Raw genomic sequence first — 26,014 nt, forward strand, 5'->3', positions numbered from 1 at the left:
ATTTGTTCCTCGTGAGGAGAGGCATCTCTGTGCAAAGTTTCATGTCTCTATGACATACGGGGCATGAGATATGCCCATTCAAAGTTTGCAATTTCAATCAGTCGCTATAGTGCCCCCCTGTGGCCAATTGATATAATATTGCTTCATTTGCATCCTCCCATGACCCTCTACCACTGTGCCAAATTTCACATGGATTGATTGAGTCAGTGAGGAGAAAAACGTGGAACACACACACATCCACACACACACCCACAGACAGACAGAGTTTTCGTCATTATATAGTAAGATATTTAATCTCATAACATGATATTGACATTAAATGAAAATATTGTCCAGCCCCAAACTGCAGTCCCCATGAACAATGTAGATTATCTTCTACAGCACACATTTTTTTGCTTCTTATTTATGTTTCAAAGGGCATGGTACCTGGTCAAGAAAAGGCTTTCAGGATCTCAGGCATCTTTCTGAGAGGGTTACCAAACATAAAAACAACAAGACAACACTGTAAAACCAGGCTTGCTCAAATTGACAGTGCAAGCAACAGAGAGTTTAGGAGAACAGGTATGTGTTCAATCAGATTATCACCCGTGTTAAATTGTGTGGACACGTTGAAATCATGTATTATGTAAATCTGTGTAATTTTCTGCTTTTGCATCTGTCCAGAGTAGTTTTTGCCCCACCATTTTTCCACTGTTTGCAAAGCTATGATTGGAATGTACAGAGGGGTGGTTAGGTTAAAGATGCACTAAACGATTCTAACCCAATACACTTTCTATTAAATTCCATAAAATATCTACTCATGGTTCACTACGTGTCAGTTCTCTGTGTGTGCTGCAAAAAAAAAAAAAAAATCCTCATACACAGCCCCAGCTCTGTAAAGTGGGAAACAAACAAAGAGGCTCAGACTAAACTACACAACACCATTCCAGCCTATCAACAGGGGGCGTTCATGCTTGTGCACAGGACAGGGGAAAGGCCATGGATGTATAAAAAGAAATGCGGTGGGAGTGAGAGGGGAGGGGGTGTATTTGTTTGGGTGTTGAGCTCAAATACCAACAGTCTTTCTCCAGAACTGCAGACTCCACCTTTAACCATCAATTTTGATATTGCATTTGAGTGCATATGTATTTGCATGCATGTGTGTGTTTTGCCCTTTTCAGAGTGTCACATTTGGGGCTGTAAGCTGTCTTGCTCAAACTGGAAAGCAGTGACAGGGGCAGTAGGGCTCGGAAAGGGCCAGTGGTTTCTTACATTTGGCAGCTCAGTCTTACTGTCAGCTCTCTCTCTCTCTGCTACCTGCCACAGCAAGGGAAAAATGGTTGACTGGGGACTGACAGGCAAGTGAGATTGTGTGTGTGTGTGTGTGTGTGTGTGTGTGTGTGTACAGGCTCCGTTGGGTAGCAGAGTTGAGTCCAGCACTCCAGACTTGACTTTAAGAGTTCAGCCCTGCGAGTTATATTATGCATCGAGCTGAGCAGACGGTTGACTCTGCAGAGGAAAAGATGCCATACTTTTTATCTGATGAGCACGAGTCTAGTGGTAGATGTTGATTATTTTATTAGAGGCAAATGAAGAAAGAGACAGATGCTGCAATGTAGCCTGAGCCAGGATTTCAGCTCATGCATGAGTGAACACCGAGGATCAGTTTTATTTCCACTCTTTTCCTCCTTTTTTCAGCCCCTCCTTCCACACATACAGAACATTTAAACTCTGAAGATGTAGTTGTTGTATGATTAAGGCAACACTCACAGATTTCAGTCTCTAGTTCTTATAACAAGGTCTCAAGATGACTCACATCAAACAAATTAACCATCACCAAAAACACACTTTACATGTTTAAACAGCGCAGCTTGATTTGGATTTGAGCATGGTATTTGACAACCAATCACAAACTGAAACAGTTTATTAGACAGTCAATCATATACGTGGATCATGACAGTGCAGAACGCCACGGCAACAGAGCAGAGGGCATGTAAGTTAGGAGCTTACTGTAGGAGCCCAGAACAACAATGCAAAGTTTCTGCAGAGCTAAATCAGCAGCCTGACTCTTGGTCCTCTCTCTTATCTCTGAAGTCTGTCAAAAGTAAAAGCTTATCTCTTATACATTTACAAAATTGCATATTAATAGTCATCTGTGATCAAAGTGTAGCTTCTGTGGGAGACTCATTTCTTTGACGTTTTTGAAAAAGATGTGTGCAAATAAGGTTCCAGCATGAATAATTTGATGTGAACCTTTTTTGTGGATCCTTCAAAGTAGCATATTGTATTGGGTTTGAGCATGTCATATTCTGCAAATGTCATCACTGTACAATATTATTTTAGTATGAGAACAGTTACTGCTATGGATAGACTTTAAAATACTTTTTACCAGTGTTGGGCACACATCGTCAAATCATCAGATTTTTAAAGACTTGCAGTCATGTGAATACTTTTTTCAATATTGCTCTATTACTTTGACAAATCAGGGGTCGACCTGTTCGTCATCTCACTGGAAGTTTGATTGAGGACTGAAACCAGTTTGGCCTCTCTTTGTTGGATGCGTTTGTTCGGAGCAGGAACTGGAGTTTAGTCCTGCACTGGTCCATTTTTGGAATGGAAAACAGTTTTTGTTTTTCCCATCTTAGTTGGCACCAACTGGCGACATATTTTAACCATATGTTCTCAGTCCCAACTCGTTAAATACCACCGCTTTGTCAATAATTTGTCGTCAGATACTGATGTACAGAGACTTTAGTGGCAGTGTGATAAGCACCGTTTGGCGGCTATTTCTGACGCCACCAGCCATAACCGGACTCGTCAAATACTGCTGCTTTTTTTAGTGGATGTCAGCATCAGACACCAACGCGCTGAGAGACATTCTTTGTCACCAACGGCAATTTCTGAAGCTGCTGGCAACTATTGTAGTTTGTATAAGGTGGGGTCAAGTTTCACCCTGGAGCCCACTGTTCATATCCCGTGTGAAATCAAAAGTCAATGAGATGAGAACATGTTGTTTTGAGATATATTTTCGCTTTGTCACTTTTGAGATATCCAAACCACTTCCATTGTCATGTTACCTATTTTGTCAACTATTTCCTCAGCTTTGGAGGAGTTGAGTTTACTTTCACCGTCCTTTTTGCGCCCTTCACCGTTTTTTATTTCTTCTCTTATTTTTAGAGCTTTCTAGCTCAAACTATGCTTTGCAGTAGGAAATGGGTGTGTACTTTGATGTGCAAGCCAAAAGCTGCAGACTGATTGGCTGTTGTCACATTTATTTCTGCTAGGCTGTTAGATTTATTCGTAGCAAGTAAGAATATCCAAAGCTTATCATCATTATCAACATACATTCTGTTTTGAGACTGTTTTATAGTCCAGCCCTAGTAACAAGTAATGAAACTAATTAATTTTGCTGCTGAGTCATTTGTCATGTTATTACTTTGATTAATGAGTATGTAATTGATAACATTACTCTATTCAGGTTTGGCTTGTTTAACACAGGAGTCCAAATTATGGGAGCGTTCAGCACACCTATTTTACGATCTGGTCAAGAGAGTTCTAGCTGATGTCATCAGCTCAGCCACACGGCTGTGGCTCAGAGGTAGAGCGGGTTATCCACCAATAAAAAGATCAGCGGTTCGATCCCCGCCTCCTCCAGTCTGCATGTCGAAGTATCCTTGAGCAAGATACTGAATCCCAAATTGCTCCAGACCTTGTATGGTAGCCTCTGCCACCAGTGTATGAAAGTGTGTGTGAATGGGTGAATGTGACTCGTAGTGTAAAAAGCGCTTTGTGTGGTCGGATGACTATAAAGCTGCTATACAAATGCAGGTCAATCCATTTACACACTTTTAAGTGCAGTGACCAAGGGATACACTTGTTATTGTTATGCCTAATGTATTTTATGTACACAGTTTCACATGACAGTGAAATTTGTTTCAGTTTCTATATGTTTATTATTTTTTTAATCAAAGTTTTGCATGGACATATAAGGAGCTGGAAATGCAGCAAATTCTCCCATTTGAAAAACTGAAACAAATATTTGCCACTTTAGCCCACAAAATGATTCACATGATGAATCCATGATCAAAATAGTCATCTGTTCATTGTCTGTCAGTTGACGATAAATTCTTTCAGCTCTACACACATTGATTCTTGTTTACCCCCAAGACCAATCAAGTAAGTTCCCAAAGCATCCACAATAAAACAAGTGGAGCAAGAACCTCTGGTCACTTGGACCGTGCTGTACTTGATAAGAGCTGGACTTATGAATTGGAACACATGGGCCATGTCTCATAATTTTTAGAAGTCCACAAGTACAGAGAGTTACAGTGGTTCAGCTCCTGTACATGTCCTATGCTTATATTTGTTCTTGATTGCAGTCAGTGAGACTGAGGACAGTAAGCTTTTATTGGGCTGCTCATTTTCCCTCTTTTCCAAAACAGCACCTACAGATATCAATGTGGTTTTTGGGGAGTAGAACGTCAATTGGCGATCCTCCCAGCAACAGGCAATAAACTGAGACAAAAATAACAAGGCCACAAGGTGTTTCAATGTGATTAAAGCAACAATGTCAAGAAAACTCCAGAGAACTCTTACCCTTTAGATGTTTACTTCATGTGTCACGGCCCTGAGCATTAAACATCCTCGAGGTTTTCATTCTCCCTGCAGTTTGAATAAACAATTTTACCTTGATGCTGGGTGAACAGGATTTTTTTTTTAATTTTGCGGCACAATAAGCTCAACAAAAACACTGAATATTTTACAGTTGCTCATAAATCATGTCTCTAACCCTGTGCTTAAGACCAGTTTCAGTGCTGTAGCACAGGGGGGATGGAAACACAGACCGTAGTGAGGAGAGGAATTAAACCTCGGATCTACAGCCACAGTTATCGGGAAACAAGACAAATCTGTCTGGTTTGGGATGAACATTTAAGTAGTTTTGGTATCCGGAGAGCGTTAAATCTCCTTGAATCTGTCTTCCCCCGTGCTGCTTTTCAGTCGGCTGAAGTTTTCCTCTTCTTTATCTCGTTTCACTTCTCTCCCCCTGCTCCCCTGGTGTCTATCGTTCTATCACACCCCACCTTCTCGTGTTGACTTGTTTCCCTCTGCCTCCGGGACAACTTTGTTACCAACTGGATGTACCTAGTAATTTTCCGGCCTGAAACAATAGCTCCAGACAGCAGTGGTCTTAGCTATACAGCCACCGTGACATTTTCTCATCGAACAGGGCCTCCTCTGAAACAACTAAATGCCAGGCGGACACCACGGGGCACAATTAGACCGCTTTACACTGGAGAGAGAGGGGGAGACAGTTACAGCTAGAACACACACACACACACACACACACACACACACACACACACATACACACACACTGCAACTTTGCTCCCCATGCAGCCCACCACTGTCCTACAGTCATTTATTTTACTTTACTAATTGCTTTAATGGGCTTTTCAGGGGCCAGCCTGTTCCTGTAAGCTAGTGGCTGCACACTAACTCTCTATCTGTCTTCTCCTCTGTCTCCATTAATGGGCTCAGATTGGAGCTGAATCTTTGGTAATGCAATCAGTTGACAAGCACTTGATTGTAGAACCTGCTCATTAAGATGTAGTTAATTGTTGTCCTTTTCCCTTAATTGCTTATCGAGCTATGATTACTCACACACACACACACACACACTCATGTGCAGCTGTTATTGACCAGCGAGTGTGTCTTTCTACCAGTATGATGGACGTGCTGATGTTGAGCAGTACTCATTTCTTTTGTAATTTTAATAAACCACTTTCTTAGCATTCAAGTCATTTCCAACAGTTGTGCTGCTTGTCAATTTTTGACAGGCAGCGCAACATCATATTTTTTTAATCTTAAGTGTATTACTAATATATGCTTTTCACTGAAATCACGATGTGATGTGATATTTTAAAGGAAAAAGTCAGAAATTCTTAACTACCTAGCTCTGAATTTTGCTTGTGCTCTCTGGAAATATAGCTGAACTTCACAATGTTAACACCTCAAGTATTTAGAAATGTAGAGATTTCAAGGTGCACAAACTTGGGACTTAAATTTTAGGGAATATTTTAAAAGTCATACAGTAAAAATGCGTGATTTTGATTTACGTAGTCAAAATTGATTTCAAAATTTAAATCAAATCAAGAAGTGATTTTCTCTCACAAGGTAGTTGGATTTATTTATTTGTAAATGACACATGAACATATATTTTATACTTCCTTATTATGATCAAGTCAATGTTATTTCCATATATATATTTTGTTATATATATTTGTTTGTGATGTTTGTGTTAACATCTGATTTTGGGAATGCGGACATAGTCACATGCGTATCCTGGGCCACTTCAATGCATTTACCATAAAGTTCAGATTACTGGGCACTACTTTAACAGCGGCTGATATGACCTCGCAGATGCAGGTGATGGCTAGCTTGATGCAGAAACGTCAGCTGCTGCCCTTTTGACCACCCTGAAGAATAGGAGGACAGGATTTGATCCAGCTTGGCTGACAGAGATAAAGACTGTGGTCAAGTTACCTGTCACTCACATCTGTGTGGTCAAACCAGCCGCTGCTAAAGTTGGAGACAGACACGGGCAGAGCAGAGCAAAGGGTGTGTAGAGCAGATGTTGTAACCCTTGTGAAAAAAAAACACACACTCACACCACTCCCTTCTGGTGTTTCACATGATTTACAGTGAAGATTTAGTTGATCAAGCTGATCTGTCTAGTTTAAGCCAAACATTCAGTTGATGGCCCATTTATCTCTGTGATTAAACCTGCGTTCAGTCAGTCTGCAGCCAAACAGCCGTGTAAACTCAACCAATCCAAATTTGAATAAAGAAATGACTGGAGGCTGGAGCTTTGCATGTGCAGCATGTATTTGCCAGGCTGTCGTTATTGGTTTAGTTGGACTGTGGGATCAAGGGAGTGGGAAGTGGACACGTCAGATTAAAGAAAGCAAACACAAAGAAAAGACTTCAAACAGGCTGGGGACATTTTTCCACTGGACTTCTTGGTGCTTTAGGAAGCGACTGTGGCACCTGTTGGGAAGCCATGGGTTCAAATATGGAGTCAGATTGCATCTGGGTAAGAGACGGCTCTGCATGCTTGTTTTTTATGTGAAGCTTCTCTCATGGTTGTTTGTTTAATGATTCACTTGCTCCTGTGTAGATGTTAATTTGAATATTAAAAACAAGTAAGCATAGTTCTCAGTGCCATCTTGGGGGCTAGTTGGAACCTTTCATAGTTCTCTTGGTTGGTGAACCCCTGTAGCTGTTGAGCTAACTGGTAACATGTTAGCGAGCCAGGGACTTGCCAGCACTAGCCAGCCACCATAGTGCACCACGTTAGCTGGCTGGGGAAGTGACAGTTTGCAATTGAGATTCTTCCTTCATCAGCTGGACAAAAACACAGTTTAGATTTTTGGCAGAGGAATGTTATAACAGGTCGATGGTGAAAGAGCTAATATGATGATTTTGTCTCTTTTGCCCTCTCTGGCTCTCCATTCCCTCTGCTGTTAAGACGGCTTGATTTTGGTCAGTGGGTCAACTTTTTGTGTCAAAGTTCACAAAAGTTGAACTTTGACACAACTGTTTTCCATAATCTTCCACAATCAATGTCTCCTCCACACATACTTCTTTGCTATCCGCTGAGGCTGCGTCTTCGCCTGTCAAAGTTCACCAAAGTTGAACTTGCACCGAGCTTTGAAGCCAATTGTTGTAGGGTCCAAACAGTGGTATAAAAACTGCAGAGTCCATCATGTAACGCCATAGGGCACAAAAAGACCTTTTACCATAGACATACATGTGAAATGGATGTCTGTAAATCAATACAAATTGATTTACCCCGCAAAATGACTCACTTTACCATCAGAACTCGATCCATTCGGTCCAGTTACATTTGGAAAGTCTAGAAGAGCTGCACAATTAAATTATTTTATCCCCATTCAAATTAGCGCTAAACTGGAAGTAGCCAGCATGGTCAAGTCTCTAGTATGCCTACTGTATGTGCCCAGTAATGCAGAAGCATTGCCTATATCATCCAGGTCATTTTATACACTGCAGCTGAACTTTTTGGCTTCATGTGCCACTGAGCATCTTCCATAGGAATAACCAGGGTCCCGCTCCAAAGCTGTAAGCCAGTTCTTTCCATACATCAATGGTGAAACTCCACATGATGTGAAGATGCAAATTTGCTTTGTCACTAAAAGGGAATGTTTTATTTGGCCAAGCTGGAAGAGAATGGGAAGCGAATATCCGCCTACGTTAAGTTCACTTAGGTGTGACTGTACCCTAAACACATACATGGTGTAATTTGTTTCTTACTAAAGTAGAACAGACGAAAATGGATGGATGGATGGATGGATGGATGGATACTCTCACATTCTCAGTCTGTGCAAATAAAAGCAGCCAATAGTCCCAAAAAAGTCTTGACAGGAGATCAGGCATTTATCTCTGAACTTACTCCAGCTAATGTGGTTTATTTCGCCCTTATACGCTCCTTACATCAACCTGTTGAATTTCACCATGGCAGATCATAGTGTGTGTGAAGGCATGAGGATATAGCCTGCGAGTGTGTGTGGGCATGTGTGTGTTTGTGTGTAGGTATGAGTCCACTGTTTTGAGTGTGCGTGCCTCCCTCCATCTCGCCTCCCATCCATCTTCTGTCTCTCCTGGCTCCCCCCTTGTCTTAATATCCTCCCTTTGCTTTTCAGTGATGGTGGCTGGAGGGGGGGAAGAGGCGGGAGGAGAGGGAGGAGTGCAGATGGTCTGGTCAGAGAGAGAGGGAGAGAGGTAGAGTGAGAGAGGCAGAGAGTGAGTGGCGAGCGGCGGGCTTTTTTGGCAGGGTCGGCCGGTGGGAGGGCCCATTGTGATGCAACGTTGCATAAATAATGCCACGGGGCTTCTAAATGCTCCGTTGCCATGGGGACCTTTGTGCCTCAGTGAACAGCGTATGTGTGTGTGTGTGAGTGTGTGTTTCATGGCCCCTGAGGAAGAAGAGATAAAGAGACATAGACATAGAGAGAGAGAGAGAGAGAGAGAGGGGCTGAGTTGCAGTCAGCTCAAGTGACACTAGAGTCTCCCTCTCTGTCTTTCTCTCTGTCTCTCTCTCTCTATCACTTGCTGTGTTTGACCCAGGACAGATGAGTGTGTGTGGAGGAGGGAGAGGGACTGTTGTTGTTGCTTTTTGACCAGAGGGGAGCAAAGAAAAGCGGGATACTCTGTGATTTGATGTCTCTCTGTGAAGTATGGTCCATGTGAAGGTATGTGTCCTCACAACTTCTAAACCTCTCTTTCTCTTTTTATTCTTTTTTGGCGGCTTTTTGGTTCTTGATTTTTCAGAACAAATTCCATCATGGTGTCTGCCTGTTCCTCTGCAGTAACAGGTGTCTGCCTGTCAGCCCTGAATTGGAGGGAGAAGAGATCGGAGGGGCAGGAGGTGGAGGGGGGGTGGAGGAGGGAGCAATCGCTTTTGTTTGGATGTTTTCAAGAAGCCTTACAACTGAATTCTCACGGCTCGCCATCCAGCTAGTTAGTCAGCTTGCTTAGCCACTCAGCCTCTATGCTCTCAGCTGTAGCAGCGCCAAACAAGCAAACAAACAAAGGAAAACACAAGCGTTTCATCTTTGCCTTCATCTGCTGTGGAGATGTTGCGTCGAAGTAGGTTGTTTTTCCCCATCTTTTTTTCTCAGCTGATGAGGGTGTTTAGATTGATTTGACTGCAAAAAGTCAGATCACACAGGGAAAAGCCTGCAGGTTTTTTTTTTGTTTTTTTTTGCATGCAGAGTTGTTTGAGTGCAGTTTCTGAACTCTGTGTGACAGAATTTCTTGCAGCTTTCTAGTAGCTTTGTAGCGAGTGGCTGGTTTGTGTTTGCATCAAAGGATTACCTGCAGCTTTTATCTTCAAATGAGCCTTTAAGGAATGAGATCATAGATTCTGAAATCATCCATGTGTTTCTTGCACGTGATTAGCTTCATGCTAAAAGTTTGGCACCGTGATGATTGATCTGAGGCCACTAAGCGCTAGAAAGGGGTTATTTTCATCCATTTCAAAAATGATTTATTATCAGCTCAGGGAATACGGCCAACTCAGCACAGACGATGTAGCCAGGTGATTTATTTAAATTTATTTTGTCACTATTTCTGTTGAGCAGCTCTGTTTTCATCTGCAGTGCAGTGTAAACACATGTATGTATCATCATGTTGAAGTTAGGAAGAGATCGCATGTTGCTCTCGCAGTATTCACACTTGAGAGATTTCACAGCCGTGTGTGTGTGTGTGTGTGTGTGTGTGTGTGTGTGTGTGTGTGTGTGTGTGTGTGAACGCTACAGCATCAACAGACTGTTCTGCATTCACAAGATTTTCCACACTGACAGAAGTTACATTAGTGTTTCACAGCAGAACATATATGCCGTTTAGCAGTTGCACAAAGCATCTGTGTCATGAAGTCAGTGGGAAATTTCCTATAACCCTGACACTGTTAGTGGGTCTCTATATTCATTCAATGTCACAGCAACAAGTCGTGTGTTCTCCAATCAGTTTCAAAGCTGCAGAATCCATGCAAATGCATTTACGTCTGTGCATGCTTCTGTGCATGTGTGCATGTTAGCCAATAGTATAGCGGACATGTTTTGTATGCACGCGCATGTGCCTGCATGTGTGTCCAGTTACCATTAATAACAAGGAGACGGTGCATAATTACAGTGAAATTCTCAATTTGATTTGTTAACTTATTACATTAATGATTCATTATAATCAAATTGTATCATTATGGTGGGAAGCCTGAAGGTGCCTCAGGCATCATCAGCGTTTAAGCTCCCACGGACCGGCACTCTGCTCTCCGTCAGTATTCTTAAACTGAAAATACACACCGTGTAATCACTATAAATAAAATTAATGTTTTCTCCTACTGGGAAATGTATTTTATTTTCAGGGCATTTCAAATGTTAAAACTATTATAAAGCTGAGTTGTTTCGTGTCTGTGCAGAAAGAGCACTCCAATTTTGTATTCACTTGTAATGACATGTAATTGCTTTCTGAATGTATGGAGCTTAATTTGGTTGGAAACTACACAAGGGCTCTGTGTTAGATATGCAACAGGCTTATTTGTCATGCACATAGTTTAATGTTTTTTCAAAGTGTCAGATTACAGAAAACATGAAACAGATTAGTAAAAAGGGAATACATATGCATTCACTGTCTATGTGCTTGTGTCACTTCAAAGGCCCTCACACATAGAATTATTGTGGTGTGCAGTTCCACTTCAGACTTTAGAAACTGACCATCAAACCAAATGGATATATGAAAATCCATCAGATTTAAAGTCAAAATTTTATAGCTTTTCGATGAGCTCAGATCTCTTTCAGAATCGCTCCTTTGTAGCCAAATGCCGACCGGGAAACATTGATCCATTATGACTCCCATTCTGACATGATTTATTATAATCCCATCGTTTTTACTATCTGGAACCCCACCAGAAAACTGCCAGATATCAATTTAAGATCTAAATCATAATTCCACTACCAGTGCTCCAGTGTATAGGCACCATGTGCTCTTCACTTGATGAAACAATCTACAATCCAAATGCATTAATTTGTATGTGGGAGTTTTTTGTTTTGTTTTTACAAATTAGTAAAATCAGTTATGTTTAATCAGCTATAATGATCACAGCAGCAGACATGAATACTATAATTAGCAGTTGGTTTGTTTGCATATCTGTTAATTGGTGGTTATTCATCGCACATTGAAGAGCATAAATTAGGCATAAAAACAATGGGTCGCATGGAAGAACCACTCATAGGAAGAGATTTGCTCCTAAATAGCACATGCAAATGATTTAAAAGATCTTGTTGCAATTGCCAATGTTCTGATATTTATTTTTTTATTTACAGGCAGTTTGCCTTTCTGCACTTATTTTACTGAGAAATTATAATCACCAAACCCCAAAAGTCTTCACTACGTAAATGAGATGTGCATCATGGCTTATCAGTTTACCTGTGCCTTTACAATATATCTTTTCTTTTTGTTTGTTTTTGTTTTTGGCAGGAGTGTTTTTGGCGTGGCAACTTTAGCAGCTAGTGTCCAAAATTAAGTTTTTGACTCACTGGCCAAGGGGACTGTCAGATGAAAAAATCCAAGTAAACAGCAGGGGTGTCATAGTGGGGGAAACATGGGACTGATCACCCAGTAGCCCAGTGGGAAGAGGACCCTTGAAAAGCTTGAAATAAAAAGTTGGGTTTTGTTTGCAGTTTTTTATTTCTCATTAATTAGTGCCATAACTAACTAACTAACAAATGGCTGAATAAATCGATCGAAAGACTGAACCTGTTTAAAAAAAACGGTGAAAGCTCTCTTAGGCTCTTGAATGACTGACTGCTTAGGGTTCCAAAAGAAAAGGGAGGGAAAGCAAACCGACTTTGTAGAAAAAAAATCAAAAGGTGCATGACAGTGTGGTGGAAAAGAGAAAGGGCATGGTGCTACACGGACAGCTTATGCATTGGGTGCAGAATTTTGTACTACACCCCTGTTGTTGGGTGGTGGGTGTTAGTTTACAACTCAGTATACATTAGGAAAATCGTCATGCTCCGACAGCTGCTTCAGGGTCTTCCTTCAGATCGCTGTCCAGGTGCTCGCCCTCTCTTATAACACCTGATAGTGTAACATTGCACTTTTGTGAATGAAATCTGCCTGGAGCAAAACAGCCTTTAAATATGGCTCTTCACTAAGGACCAAATCTCTCGGACGCACATCTCCTCATGAATTAATCAAGTTGAAATGAGAAATTTAGTTTGTACAATTTAGAGGGTTTGGTGACTCAGACTTGGAACGATTGTTCGAGTGAGCCTCACAGGGAAATAAGTAAGAGAGATTTAGGGTAAGAAAAAAAAGATTCCTCCTAAGTGCATTTCCATCCATCAGTTTTATGTGTATGTAGATATATATAGAATCAGATTTAGGCCACACATTTTAAAGAAAGGAGTGTATTAACATCCAACAGTATGGGGATGATGTTTCTTCAGGGGGCGCTACACTACAGCTATAGATTCTTCAGTTGTGGCGATGTGATTGACAGCCTCCCATATCTCATCTCTTCATATCAGCCACCACGTGGTAACAGCAGGATGCAGATCCATACACTTAGAGTGTAGAGTTAGCGAGTTAGAGGCAGGCATTAGACTTAAGCTTACATGTGAATCTAAATAACAAAAATCCTCATCCTAAAACTTCTGTTTTATGAGTCTCCTCGTCACAGAATAACAAATGTCACATTTGTGATGGCTTTAGTTTGGTGTCACAGTTTTGCGACATATCAAACTCTTCTCCGTGAATATCTGGCAGCGTGAAACTGGCAGACACAGTGAGATCTGGCCTGTTTTCCCACCACAGACTGCAGAGTCCATTTCGCAACAATTAAAAATGTGTCAGAGACATCGGGGCCAAAATAATGTTCAGGATGACTGTAAATGTGGCAGTAAATAAATAGACAGAACGTGCTGACACATTCTCTCTCTCTCTCCCCTCCCCTCTCCAGGAGTTGCAGTTTGAACGTCTGACCAGGGAGCTGGAAGCCGAACGACAGATCGTTGCCAGTCAGCTGGAGAGATGCAAGCTTGGCTCTGAGACTGGAAGCATGACTAGCATCAGGTGTGTGTGTGTGTGTGTGTGTGTGTGTGTGTGTGTGTGTGTGTGTGTTGTGTGTGTTTGTCTCACACCTGTCAGATCCTCTTCTGTACACTCTACCTGTGTGTTTCAGCTGTGCTCTTGCAGGTGACTGGCTTTACAGCTGGTCACATTAGAGGTACACTCCTTGATTTGTGTCCAAAATTCACCCCTGTGATTCAAACCACAGTTCAAAAGCTCTGCTGGTTTGCTTTGTAGGCCACAGAGAGAATCTTCCTGCATTCCTCTGGTGCACCAGATCTTATTCCTTCTCTTGCACTCACATCTTCTACAGTAGTTATTTGACAGAGCTGCAACATGTATAATAACAGGTAGCTACTCAAAGATACTTTTTAAAACCTAAAGCTGTGGGAGAAACTCAGGGCCCTCAGGTAAAATAAAATGATAGAAGGAATAGTATTTTCATTATACATTTCATCACAGTTCATTCAGACAGAGCTATCTCACTAGTTAGATTACCTGAGTGTCCAATTTAAGGCAGCATTCATTGATTTTTTTGGCTACCTGTGTACAATCTGTTAGCACAATGTTGACATATTATCATCTTATCAAGTTGGCAACATGTTAAAAAGCTCACTATTCTTTTAGCTCTGTTTTAGTTCACCAACTCCTAAAGGCTGAGACACACCAAAATGACATCAAAGAACTTGTGGCAACTTAAGCCGAATGTTGCGTTGCCTCATGTCTTGACCAAAACACTGCACCTGAACACCTGATTTCATTCACCTATGGGTTCTGCTGTCTCTGACACCGACTCAACATGCTGAATTGGCCCAAAAAAGCCTACTAGAACAAACAGATTCACCACCAAAACTATGGTGACAAACACTCCCCAATGGCCTGACACTGACTAATGGCCAACCATTGGCTTGGTGTGTTGGGGCTTGAAGGCAAATACCTGAATCTTAAGCTGCTAAATGTTCCACCAGCTATTTGCTAACTGTGTCTGTGTGCTGTTTTGTATTGGATAGGTTGTGTGCAGTAGGTTTATCAGAGCTTTATTTATGAAAACAACTGCCTACGTCTTGAAACAAGACTGACAGACCAATCAGAGTGAACCAAACAGTAAAGTTGCAGTTGTCCTTAAACCAAAACAATGAGCTTAAAGATGCTAAAATGCTCCGTAGAGCTGAGGGGACCCTAAGACCTGGGTTGTAGTTCTTTGTGGGTTTGTAAATAAGAGCGACCCCTCTCATATTACCCATCGTTATTTGAGCCATTGGTATTTTAAGATATTCATTAGTGTAGCTTAAAAATATTCTTAGCCAAGCTACTAACTAGCTAGTTAATTAGGCTTGTGACCATGCAACACTGTAGATGATCAATAGGTAATGAAAAAATAAATCATTGCTTTATATTTTTTTTTATATTTTGGAGCTTCTTACTGGAGCTTTCTACCCACTAATTCTGCCACTGGGATTAAATGTTTTACAGTTCATACAAACATTTTTTTACCTATCAAGTTGTTTTTATCCAGCGGCATTCCAGTAATTATGTTCATTTTAGCCAACCTCATTTTAAGAACACATATTAGCCATTATCAGCTCTCATTATTTTTATTCCACTTATTGCTTTTTAAAATAAACATGCAGAGTAACAACAGGGAGGTGAAGGGGACACGAAGCAATTATTTGTAATTACTTTTTAAAACATGTTGCTCAGTCCACAGTCATCTTCGGAAAACAGTACAAGAAAAACTCAGAGATGACAGCTTGAGGCCTCTTATAACCCTGACTGTATGTGTAATGTGTGCTGCTGGAAAGGAGTTAGATCTGTCAAAATCTCACTGGCAGAGTTAAGTTTATTGACGGGATCAAGTTGCAATCCTGAAGCTCTTAACTGCATATTGACTATACGTACTGTAGCACCTTTAAGCTCAGAGGCGCATGAGGAATAAAGTGAGATCACTTTGAGGCTGAGGGATTTGAACTTGAAAGCAATCTGATCTCCGATTGACACTTTGATTCTCACAGAGTTCATCGGGATTTAATGATCATGTGACTGAATAATGATCAAATCATTTCTCATATAGATAATGCTTTAATATGGACTCATATACACAGATATATATTCAGTATAAGGGACTGTATTTATCAGAGTACGGGGGTGGCTAGGGTGTGACAAAGAATAAGATGATTGAGTTGAAATATCAGTATTTTAAACTTAGATCAGATTACATTTCATGATGTTTGCTGCAGATGATGTGTTCATGGACCATCAGAAATGTAAAAATCTGTTTTCAAATTGTTTTTCACAGTTCCTGGCGATGATAAATGGTCTGATTTTGGTGATTTTATTTTTAAAGAAAACATGACTTTCAAACCCATGTGTGGGTTTTGGGGTTCTGAGGGTGTTTCAAATAAAGATAGAATACGACAATTTAAAGTTGAATGTTGGAGCTAAAGTGTCTTGATTAATAATTGCATGTTGTATTGGCCAGAAACAGATATGACCTTGTGCAGTGGAGAGCAAAATTACATTCTTTACTGGCAAAATCGGGCCAAACCCGTCAGTATAACACTCCAGGTTGATCAAAGTAGCTGCTTTTAGTAGTTTAAATGAATGTTGGCTGTGGTCTAAATGGCACAAAGCAAATCCTCAGCTTTGCAAACATGACACACTATTAATTGTCCATTAAAAACAGCAGTTGCTTCTCACAAAGAAACAAACAATGTGCAGCCGTCTCAGGAGTCCATTGTTTTGCTCAGGGCCCCCTTTTTTTTTTTTCTTGTGATGAGAGGAAGTAAACTGTTCACAATGTGAAGAGACTGTCATATTATCTGCTGCTGATTGAGTTTGGACCCGAGCTCCGTCTCTGCTCTGAGCTCAAAGAGCAGATTCTACACATTCCATACCAGTCCCAATGTGAAAACAACACTGCTGACACAATAGTGGTAACGCACTTAGCCTGCCTCTCAGGACAATGTAACACGATTAAAGCCTCTGTCTCTGTTTCTCTGTCCCACTCTCTCTAACACACACACACACACACACACACACACACACACACACACATACACGAATAGACGCACACAGTCCATCATCTTTTCCCGTCTTTGATTCCGTTAAGCGAGCGGGGATTCCATCCGTCTCAAACTAATTACTCATCTGCCGGCATTGTAATTCTCGTTTCAATTTGAGGGGCGGACCAACAAAGAGCAGAAAGATGGTCTAAAAACCGATTCATTCACCAGTCTAATTAACTGGTGCATGCATTTAGCTCTTCAACGCTGTCACAGGGCTGTATTGAGAGCCCCCATTTAAAACAGCAGCAACATGGGAGATGGAAGAGGTGTGGAGTCCAAAAACACCCGTCTTCCACTTCATCACACAGCTGCACACAGATGGAATAAAGGCTGCCATCTTGCTAACTCGATTAGATGGGTTTATTATTTAGTGAGGAGCAGAGCGTCTTGTGGATTACACTGTGTTCCATTGCTTTTTATAGGCCGTCCACTTTGTTTGACTTGGAGGTAATTACCAAATGGACAAATGGTTTGCCAAACAAAGCAATATGTTAGAAGTTTGTATTGCCTAAAGCATGTAGGATTTATTGTTCAATTACCTCTGAAACATTAGTATTGTTGCTGCTCTGAATAGTTTTAGTCCTCGCTGCTTGTCCCGGCAAACAGAAGGCGCAACATTTTATTGACAGCTACAAGACACGTACAGGAATTTATCTTGGTAACATTTGTGGTGAGATGTATTGGCACTGCACAGCAATTAAGCTAGGAACTTCCTATATTTTCAGCAGCTTCGTGAAAGGAAAACAAAATTTCAATTGTTGCAGTGCTCTGAGTTTATTCCTTTTGCTTTTTTGTTGTATAATGCACTTTGGCTGTAGAAAGTTATAAAGGTTATTTTTGTATGTTCCTTGTATTTCCCCTGTTTTTCTGTAGCTAGGTTAGCATAGTATGAAATAGGGATGGACGGTAGTAACTCATTTGACCGATCTGTGGTGGAATTAACATCATATAATACATGCATACTTTTATCATGATGGCCCACCAGCAGATGGTGACATGAAAAACAATACTTCTCAATGTATGTAATATTTATTTCGGCATTTATTCATTTTCAAATTAAGAAAAAGCATGTTGGCTGATTCTGATAGTTCATGTTAAAGCCAATATTGGCCGATACCGATGACGTACCGATATTATCAGCATGTTGGCAGATTCCAATATTTAATTTTAAGGCTAATATCAGCCGATCCCGATGATGTGTCGGTATTATCGTGCATCCCTAGTGCGTAGCATGGCTGAAATGCACTGTACAGTATTTTCTTCATTAGCAAGGTGACTTACATGATAAAAAAATGTGTTTTTTGTTAGCTGTCTGGCTCACCATGTTCTGTATCTGCAGGTAAAGGTCATTTCTCACCCCTAGCAGAAGCTAGTTTATTGGTGTCGTCCAGGTTAGCACTACTGCTGCTAGCTACCATTATTCACTCAACGGTTCGTACGATATCTTATGAAAATGTAAGACTGGTTACATGGGTTAGGTGTCAGAAAAGAAACATGGTTGGACGTGTTTAAGTTTAATCAAGAAAGACAAACTTGGTGACAACACCTTAAAATAACACACAGTTCCAAACACCGGTCTCCTGGGGGAGTGTCCTGTGTTGTTTGACCCATCCACCAACCTTCCTCCTACACAGACTTTTGGTCTTTCTTTACTCCCCAAAGCGCATTGGTCATGTTATCCTAGCCTTCCCGATTACTTGGGATACACAGAAATTTTTGGCTTATGATTACATGGATTATTTACAAAAATGTGGTGCATTACTTTTTGTAGGTGTACAAACAAACAGTGCATGAGAGCAGCCTGTCTCACTTAAATTCAGTGCGTCTGTGTGTCATAGCTAGCTAGCGCTGTCAGTTGTGTAACATAAAAAAGTAGATAATAAGTAGTAGGGCAAGTACTTGAAAATACCCAAATACCTATTATTATTACCTATATTCCAGGCACTTTTGCTTCCTAGAGAACAGTATTCACTGAGCATTGGAAACTAAATTTTGAAAAAAAAAAAAATTAACACCAAATCCACAAACTAGCTTTATTCCTGAACTGAGATTAGTTTGCTTCTATATATTATCTGTTTAATCCAAATGGTCAAGAATGATCAACTCAGTCGCTTCTCTCTCCAAAGTCCGTTAATCACTATATTAAACAGAACATTAAATTTGTAATTATTGATAGTATAATACTTTATTAATATAGCCTACTATCTGAAACTGCTCCTGAATGGAAACATGTCTTTGTGTTTCTTTAAATAAACTCCTCCACAGGCCGTCGGCTGTCTTCTTGGCTTTCCTAAAGGAGCAGCTCTGGTTTCTGCTTCCAGACAAACCACTGGTTCATAGACCGAGGCACAATAGATATAACATAACCAGTGTTTTTATGTCCAGGGACAATACAACGGCTGTGTGGGGTTTTCAGACACCTTGGCCGATGCCTGCAGTAGATTAAAAAAAGCAGAACAATAGAGGATGGAACTGTGTAACTGTGTTCAGTGTGGCTTGTCCTGATGTAACTTGAGAAGTAAGTTGAGGAAGGAAAATACAGACATCTTGCAACTACTGAAAACACAGGTTTTCTTGTGTTACAAGAAGGGAATCCCCAAAACCAAAACTTATGTTTTTTAGTTAGAAGTCTTTCAGTTGACTTTCTTTCTATTTAAAATTATGATTTGACGGCTCTTTTAAAAAGTAGGCAATAAAATACCTGAAAAGATGAAAATCTGTCCCCAGATAGTCAGACAGAAAGAAAAGTTGAGTAAAGAATGAGTGTTAAGTACAGCTGTGTGACTGTGAGGGGGCCGGCAGTTCGGGAATCTGCTCCCGTTGTGTTGTGCAAGATAAAGACTTTCAGAGGTGCTAATGAGATCTTCAGCTCTGCCTTTGTTTCCAGTTTTAATCAGTCACCACAGGTCACAGTGTCTGCTACGGCATATGCTGCTGCTTTAACACTTCAGAAAGCACAAATCCACTGCAAATGTGTGTGTGTGTGTGTGTGTGTGTGTGTGTGTGTGTGTGTGTTGCTTTATCAATCAGACAGAGACAATGTTTTTGTCTGCTGAAAGAAGAGAAGAGTCGCCTCACGTCAAGGTTGCAAGTGATACTTAGGTACTTCTTCTTTGTTTAGACAACACAGGAGGTGGAAATGAGCAGAGGAAATGGACATTACTGTGATTATAGCTGTGTTGTACATGTGATTTCTCACCCTTGAAGCACTGCTCTTTTCTGTTTGTCCCTTAACCTCAATTATCAACCACACCCTCTCACTCCAGTCTCTTCAGCAGTTAGAATCAATGGTCTTAATGTTGCTTTAGTCAGTATTTTTAATCATACTGTTCAGAGCAACGTGTGTGTGTGATAAGTATACCACATATTTATGTGACATTACCCAAATAAAATAGATAAAATGCCTAATTTCTGAGCTGTTATGACATTAGCCAATCTTTTTGTCTTGTCAACTATCACTGAAGTTTCACCTTCCCCCTCTACCCATCCCCAGCTTCTTTTGTCATTCAGTCTCCCTGCTATTCACTTTTAAAGGCTTTTGTCTTATTAGCTCACTCTCTCATCTTTAACTAAAAATCTGTCTTTTTTTATTTGTCTTCTCCATCTGTATCTGACCTCTTCCAAAATTTTCAACGGTCCTTCTGATCCAAACAGGAGGTCAGGTTCCCAGGGCAGAACAGTTAAGAGCAGTGTTGTAATCAAGTTCACCTTAACCAAGACAAAGTCATGACTAAGACCAGGGTGTATCACGAACGAGACAAGACCCAGACTTTGAGGCGCTGAGGCCAAGTCAAGACCAAGACCAGACCAGTGCGAGTCCCACACAGCATGACACAGGGACAGTAAAATATGGAGCATACAAACCATAAGTACTCGTGAAAATGATCAGAAGAAACCCACAAAAAAACAAATTAAGATTTATTTTTATTCACTTATTTAATTTCCATACTATATGTATGTGTGTCACTCAGGAGCTGAAATCAACTCAACCATCTTTATTAAACACTCTCTTCTCCTGTTTATCCAAGTCAGAGACAAGACTGAGTAAAAATGCAGTCGAGTCCGAGACAAGGCCGAGACCTTTAAAGGTGGTCTTGGGACTGGTGTTGAGATGAGGGCTGGTCTCCAATACTGCACTTAAGAGCGATTATTTTGAGCCCTGTTGTGGTTTCAGTTGGCTTTGTTTGTTCAAGTCAGGTTAGGTGTCTTGCTTAGAGCAAAGTTTTGGCGCATTTTCAAACTGACCCTGAAGCTTAAGGCTGATTCTAATCTTAACCAGCTACATTATGGGTTCACAATCTCTGACACAAAGTAACCCATCTTTGATTTTGACTGAATAAATTTAACAAGGGAGGAAGCACCCCAGCTAACAACAGTAGTATCTCTTTCTCTGTTGGCTCTGTTGGAGTGCCTCACTTTGCCTAGTGTTTACCTGCTCCCTGGCTACAGTCCCTTTATCTAATCACCCGAGTGGAGCTCCGACAGCAAGCACACACCGAGCAGATACAGATATCTGAGCTGTGGTGGCACCGTGGTGGCCTCTCCACTCTGCTGGCCGAGAAGAAGCCTCCTCCTGGGGTGGGCTATTTGTCTGCCTCTTTTGGCTGTGCACATTTGCAACATTTGTCCGGTAATCGGATGCACAGCTCTGTGCTCGTCTGGCTGCTGAGTGGTGAGCGTGTGTGTGTGCATAAGCATTGGCTGTAACCACAGCACCCAGCGAGACCCACTGCCGCTCGTCTGGCGGGAAAATGCGACCCGTCTAGCGAGGGGCCATTACCCAGAAGCTGTCGGGGCGCTCAGCTGCCAGTTTAGACTCACAGCACCCTGGCTCTCCCTCTGCTTCTCCTCAGCAAACACCGACTAACGGACATGTTTGCAGAGAGGTGCAGCTTTACTGAGAACTATTACTTGTTGTTATTGAATTGAAAAACTCTTTTCAAAGAAAGGTCCCTAATAGTCCTTTGAAGGACTGTTTTCCCACTGAGGTAATCTGAAGAATGCATTATAGTACTGGGTAGAACATTTCTAGAAGTCAAACAGCCAATATCAGGCCAGTCAGACAAAACATTTTACAATCCAGGTCTTGCAGGTGAGTCAAATATTTTTTGATAGCTAAAAGAAATCAGAACTAAAACTACAAAAACAACACCTGAAAGTAGGATATTTTCCTTTAACTCATAAATGACAAGAGATCATCCTTGAAAATAAACTGTTCCTGCAGAATAACTTTGTTAGAACTATAGGTCAACAGTTAAACCTTCCTGCCGTAGGTTAACAATGTATTAACTTTGTCCAAAGTAAATAAGCTACAAAATTAAGGTGGTGAATGACAGCTACTGTAACAGTCAGTAAGACAGCTAATTGAAGAAGGGATGGAGATTAGACTGATCTGAACTGTCATGTTTTACCAAACTGATTTGATTTCCCTTACTCAGCTGCTGTTCCTCCCAGTCTGCAGTTGCCTTGTCAGCCGCCTATACCCTAGAGTCATCTGTCGCTCATGTCACACAAGATGTATTGACTTAGAAGTAAACTGATGTTAGAGCTTAGATTGGGCCCAAAAAAGTTGGCCCGACCCGGCCCGAGCCCGTGCATGTTATGTCCGGAACCGGGGTCCTGGGCCGACCCGGCTTGGGCCCGCGGGCCGGGTCGGCCCAGGCTCGGGCTCGGGCAGAGAATCTAAGCTCTAACTGATGTATAGTTTGCTTTGGCATGCTAGCAGTGTGATGAAAATGCATCTTTTCAGCATCAAAAGACCTTGCTAAGAGGAACCAGAGAACAGTTAAGATGATGCCGGCAGTTGGAGACAGCTTCAGCAGCTCCTCAGGTGCAACTCAGCTGTTAGTGATGTTAAAGTTTAGACTCGTGTGGAGCTCGAGTCCTCCTTTGAAGTGTTTATCTTGTAGCTTTGCCCTCTGAGTTTGGGTTAGGATGTAGGTATAGTTATGATTACAAGTTATGAGATAATTGTTTGGGGTTTGGGTAAGGTTAGGGTGACTTTAAACATTGGGGATGACAACTGGATAGGGTTAAGGGCTTAGAGTTCAGGTAAACTGACACCCTATCATTCTGCCTTTAATTTTCAGTCAGTTTTTGCATTGCTATGTTGTCTGTTTCTGCATCTACCTGCCCTCTGTCTTCACGTAGGTCCGATCTACCTGCCCTGTCACAGTCCTGAATGCTATTTCTTAGCATAAAAACCTGTGACTGTCACTGCCAGTGTTTAGCATTCTGATTCATTAGGGATTCAAGTTTGTTGTAGGCATGCATTTCTCAAAATTGGCTTTTAAATGCCACATGTCTGCATCTAGGCTTATTTATTTATTTCTTTACTACAAGTTCCATAGACCCATCAAGAAACAATCAAGAAAAAACATCTGATGCCACATACGCATAATCACAATGATCATATAAATACAGCTGTGATATTGTAAATTAGGAAACATACTATGCAGTTTACCCATCCCATCTCGACACAGTCACAGTTACTTATAAAGTAGGTCAATTATGTAACAGACTAATTCATTTTGCATACTTTATGTTTAGCTACTGATGTTTGCAAACAAGACCCAAAAAAGAGAATTTCAAAGTCAGGATGACGAGCCTGCACTCTGCTGCATTTGGCTGAGTCATAAAGGATGCAAACTGTGGCTGCTACCTGTGCGAAGCAATAGCATTAATGTCGTTTTCATCGTAATATAAAGCTGTAGTCACTTGAGCTACGTTTGAGCTGAATGTCTAGATATGATTGTGGATTTTTTTTCGAAGCATCATAGAGGTGGTGAGAACAGAGGATCAGAGAGAGAAAGACGGAGAGAGAGAGACAGTCTGACGGAAGGGGAAAACAGAGTCAGTCTGGTGACTGTGTGATTGAATTTGTGCAGTAGCTTTGCCATGACTGAGAATTGTAGTCACTCTCATTGTAGTTTATGTGACTGCTGTAATTATACACAGGCCATGTTTTATAGAGAGGCTGTCATTTAGTAGATTATTGCAGAATGTGGGGATATTAAAATTTGGTTTAATGTGTGGCTGTAAAGTGATTATCTCCGCCAAGGAGGTTATGCTTTCAGTTCAGTTTGTTTGTTGGTTTATTTGTCTGTTTGTCAGCAGGATTACAGAAAAACTACTGGTCCAATTTTCATGAAACTTGGTTGAATGGTAATGCATGGGGTAAGGAAGAACCCATTAAATTTTGGAGTGGATCCAACTCAATGTTCACTTTGGTTAGCATTGTGAGAAAGGGTATTTGACCTTGGTGGAACAAATGCTATACATTTTCAAATCTAGTAGGTAGCTTTAAAGTTCAATAGTGACAAAACATATCTAATTGTAGAAACACGATACGTTCATATTATAGTCCACATTCATGTGTACCAGTCATCCATTGTGGTACTGTAGCCAACACATGTAGTTGCATAGACAGCAGCTGCTATGGATCACTCTCGGACAGTGGTTTCCCTGCTTTAGGCTTTCCATGTAGGTGCATGGAAGGGCAGGGAGGTTTGCTCTCTGTGCCTCAGGCTTTCCTCATTTTTGTACATGGAGGGCAGAGAGGTGTACTCTCTCTCCCTTAAGGCTTTCCACACAGGCGCGTGGAAGGGCGGAGAGGTGTGCTCTCTCCGCCTGATGCTTTCCACTTAGGCGCAGGGAAAAGGCTTTCTGTGCAGGCCCGAGGACAGGCAGAGAGGCCCCAGAACAGAGCCATACCACCAAATATAATACTGCAAATGGAAATAGTTTTGTTTGACTGAAGTGTTCCTGATTGAATTACATATATATCATGCAGCTAATTATACTCTCGTGGTACGGGTCCACAGGGGCGTTTTTGGATGCGAGGGGTCACACTTGTTCCCAGCATTGGATGCTTGATGGGCATGCCACTTGTTGTCTGCTCCTGGATTTCAAACCAGAACAACATGGCAGCTTGATTGGAAACTGTCTTATTTGAGGCGAGAAAGAGTCCATGCAGCTGCTGAATTTGTATTTATTTTTGATCGATGATAGTCAGCTTAAAACTTTTGCAAGAATTTCAAGAGTTCTGCTGGATGATCCTGATATGCAAAAGTGGCCAGACCTCTGCCCCCAGAATGCATTGCACGAGGAATGGGATGAACAATGATGGTACCTGTGGACCTGTACCATTATCCAAATCTCTGCAGAGATTTTAGGAACGTATAACCAGGCTTAAAAGGCAATGAATTAATCGGTCTAAAATTAAGGCCTTTATTGGTATTAAAATGTCTTCAAATCATTTGGGACATGGAGAGTAGGATTCTATGAATCCTTTTCTTCTGTCATTGCATTGTTCAGCTGTAGGAACCCCCTATAGGCTGATTACAGAGTAAAATCATATATAATTTCTGGCCTATTCTGCCTTTATTAGACAGTACAGATAAACATTAAAGGGGGAGAGAGGGGACAACATGCAGCAGGTTGGAATAGAACCCCGGCCATGCACAGTATTTATGAACATTATCAATTAATTTATCAGGCAAATGTTGTCGGTTAGAACTGAGCCACATGTTGCTTAATTAGTTCATTCAACTTCTGTAAGAGGCTACTGCACCTGCTGCATCATTATTCACTGTAATTTGCAGTACATTTGTAATGTAGCTAACCACTGTATAACAATTGAGTATATTACGCTTGTGCAAAAGACTTGCAAAAGTCCAATGTGCAAAACTGTAGCAGTTGATGGTAACACATTTGCATGTGGGATCCCATCAGGACCAGCTTCGCCTTACATGCATGCAGTTGCAGCGCCTGCACCAATCCTTAATTAGTCTTTTTTACTTGTGCTTAAAAAATAATTTAGGGAAGAGTAATAACAGGGAGGTAGAACACAAAACACAGTCTATGCAATTCAGAACATTCACTAACTAGGTGTAAAATACTGATTTGTGGTTATTTCCTTGTCTACCTGATGAAACCTTTATTCTACTCAGTATCACCAATGTGTTTGTTTGTGTTTTCTATTTTCTCTCTCTATCATCTATCATAAACGGCATCATCCCATAAACTGCATCAGCTGGAATCACATTACATGCTCCTCTCTAAATGCCAGTGCTCTGAATGGTTATGCCGTCGTCATTGTGCCTGGGTGAAAACGCGCGCAGACTTTTAGTTAAAGGCCACTACCTCTCAGCCAATGTCCCTGAATGCTGAGCACAGCTCGGATGAACCATCTGGTATTTTGAAAAGTTGAAAAGGCTTTTAAAGTTTTGATTGAATAAAAGGAAAAACAAAAAAAAAGAAATATCTTGATATTGGCTAAGCAAATCCTGGTGTAACATCAGAGCGGTGCACTCATGTGTCAA

At 41.1% G+C, this 26,014-nt stretch overlaps 1 protein-coding gene across 7 annotated transcripts in view; it reads left to right on the plus strand.

The window, feature by feature from the left end:
* Positions 1-26,014, plus strand: part of ctnnd2b (catenin (cadherin-associated protein), delta 2b) — a 209,564-nt gene that overhangs the window by 48,678 nt on the left and 134,872 nt on the right. For 5 of the 7 annotated variants that reach the window (XM_050032462.1, XM_050032463.1, XM_050032464.1 and 2 more), the window contains exon 3: positions 13,517-13,629. In XM_050032462.1, coding sequence (XP_049888419.1) covers positions 13,517-13,629 — 113 coding nt within the window. Of the gene's footprint in view, positions 1-9,037; positions 9,249-9,514; positions 9,646-13,516; positions 13,630-26,014 lie in introns of those variants that run through there. The other 2 variants (XM_050032468.1, XM_050032469.1) reach the window with 2 other exon arrangements.

Source organism: Epinephelus moara, chromosome 21 (assembly GCF_006386435.1).
Source record: "Epinephelus moara isolate mb chromosome 21, YSFRI_EMoa_1.0, whole genome shotgun sequence".
NCBI lineage: Eukaryota > Metazoa > Chordata > Actinopteri > Perciformes > Serranidae > Epinephelus > Epinephelus moara.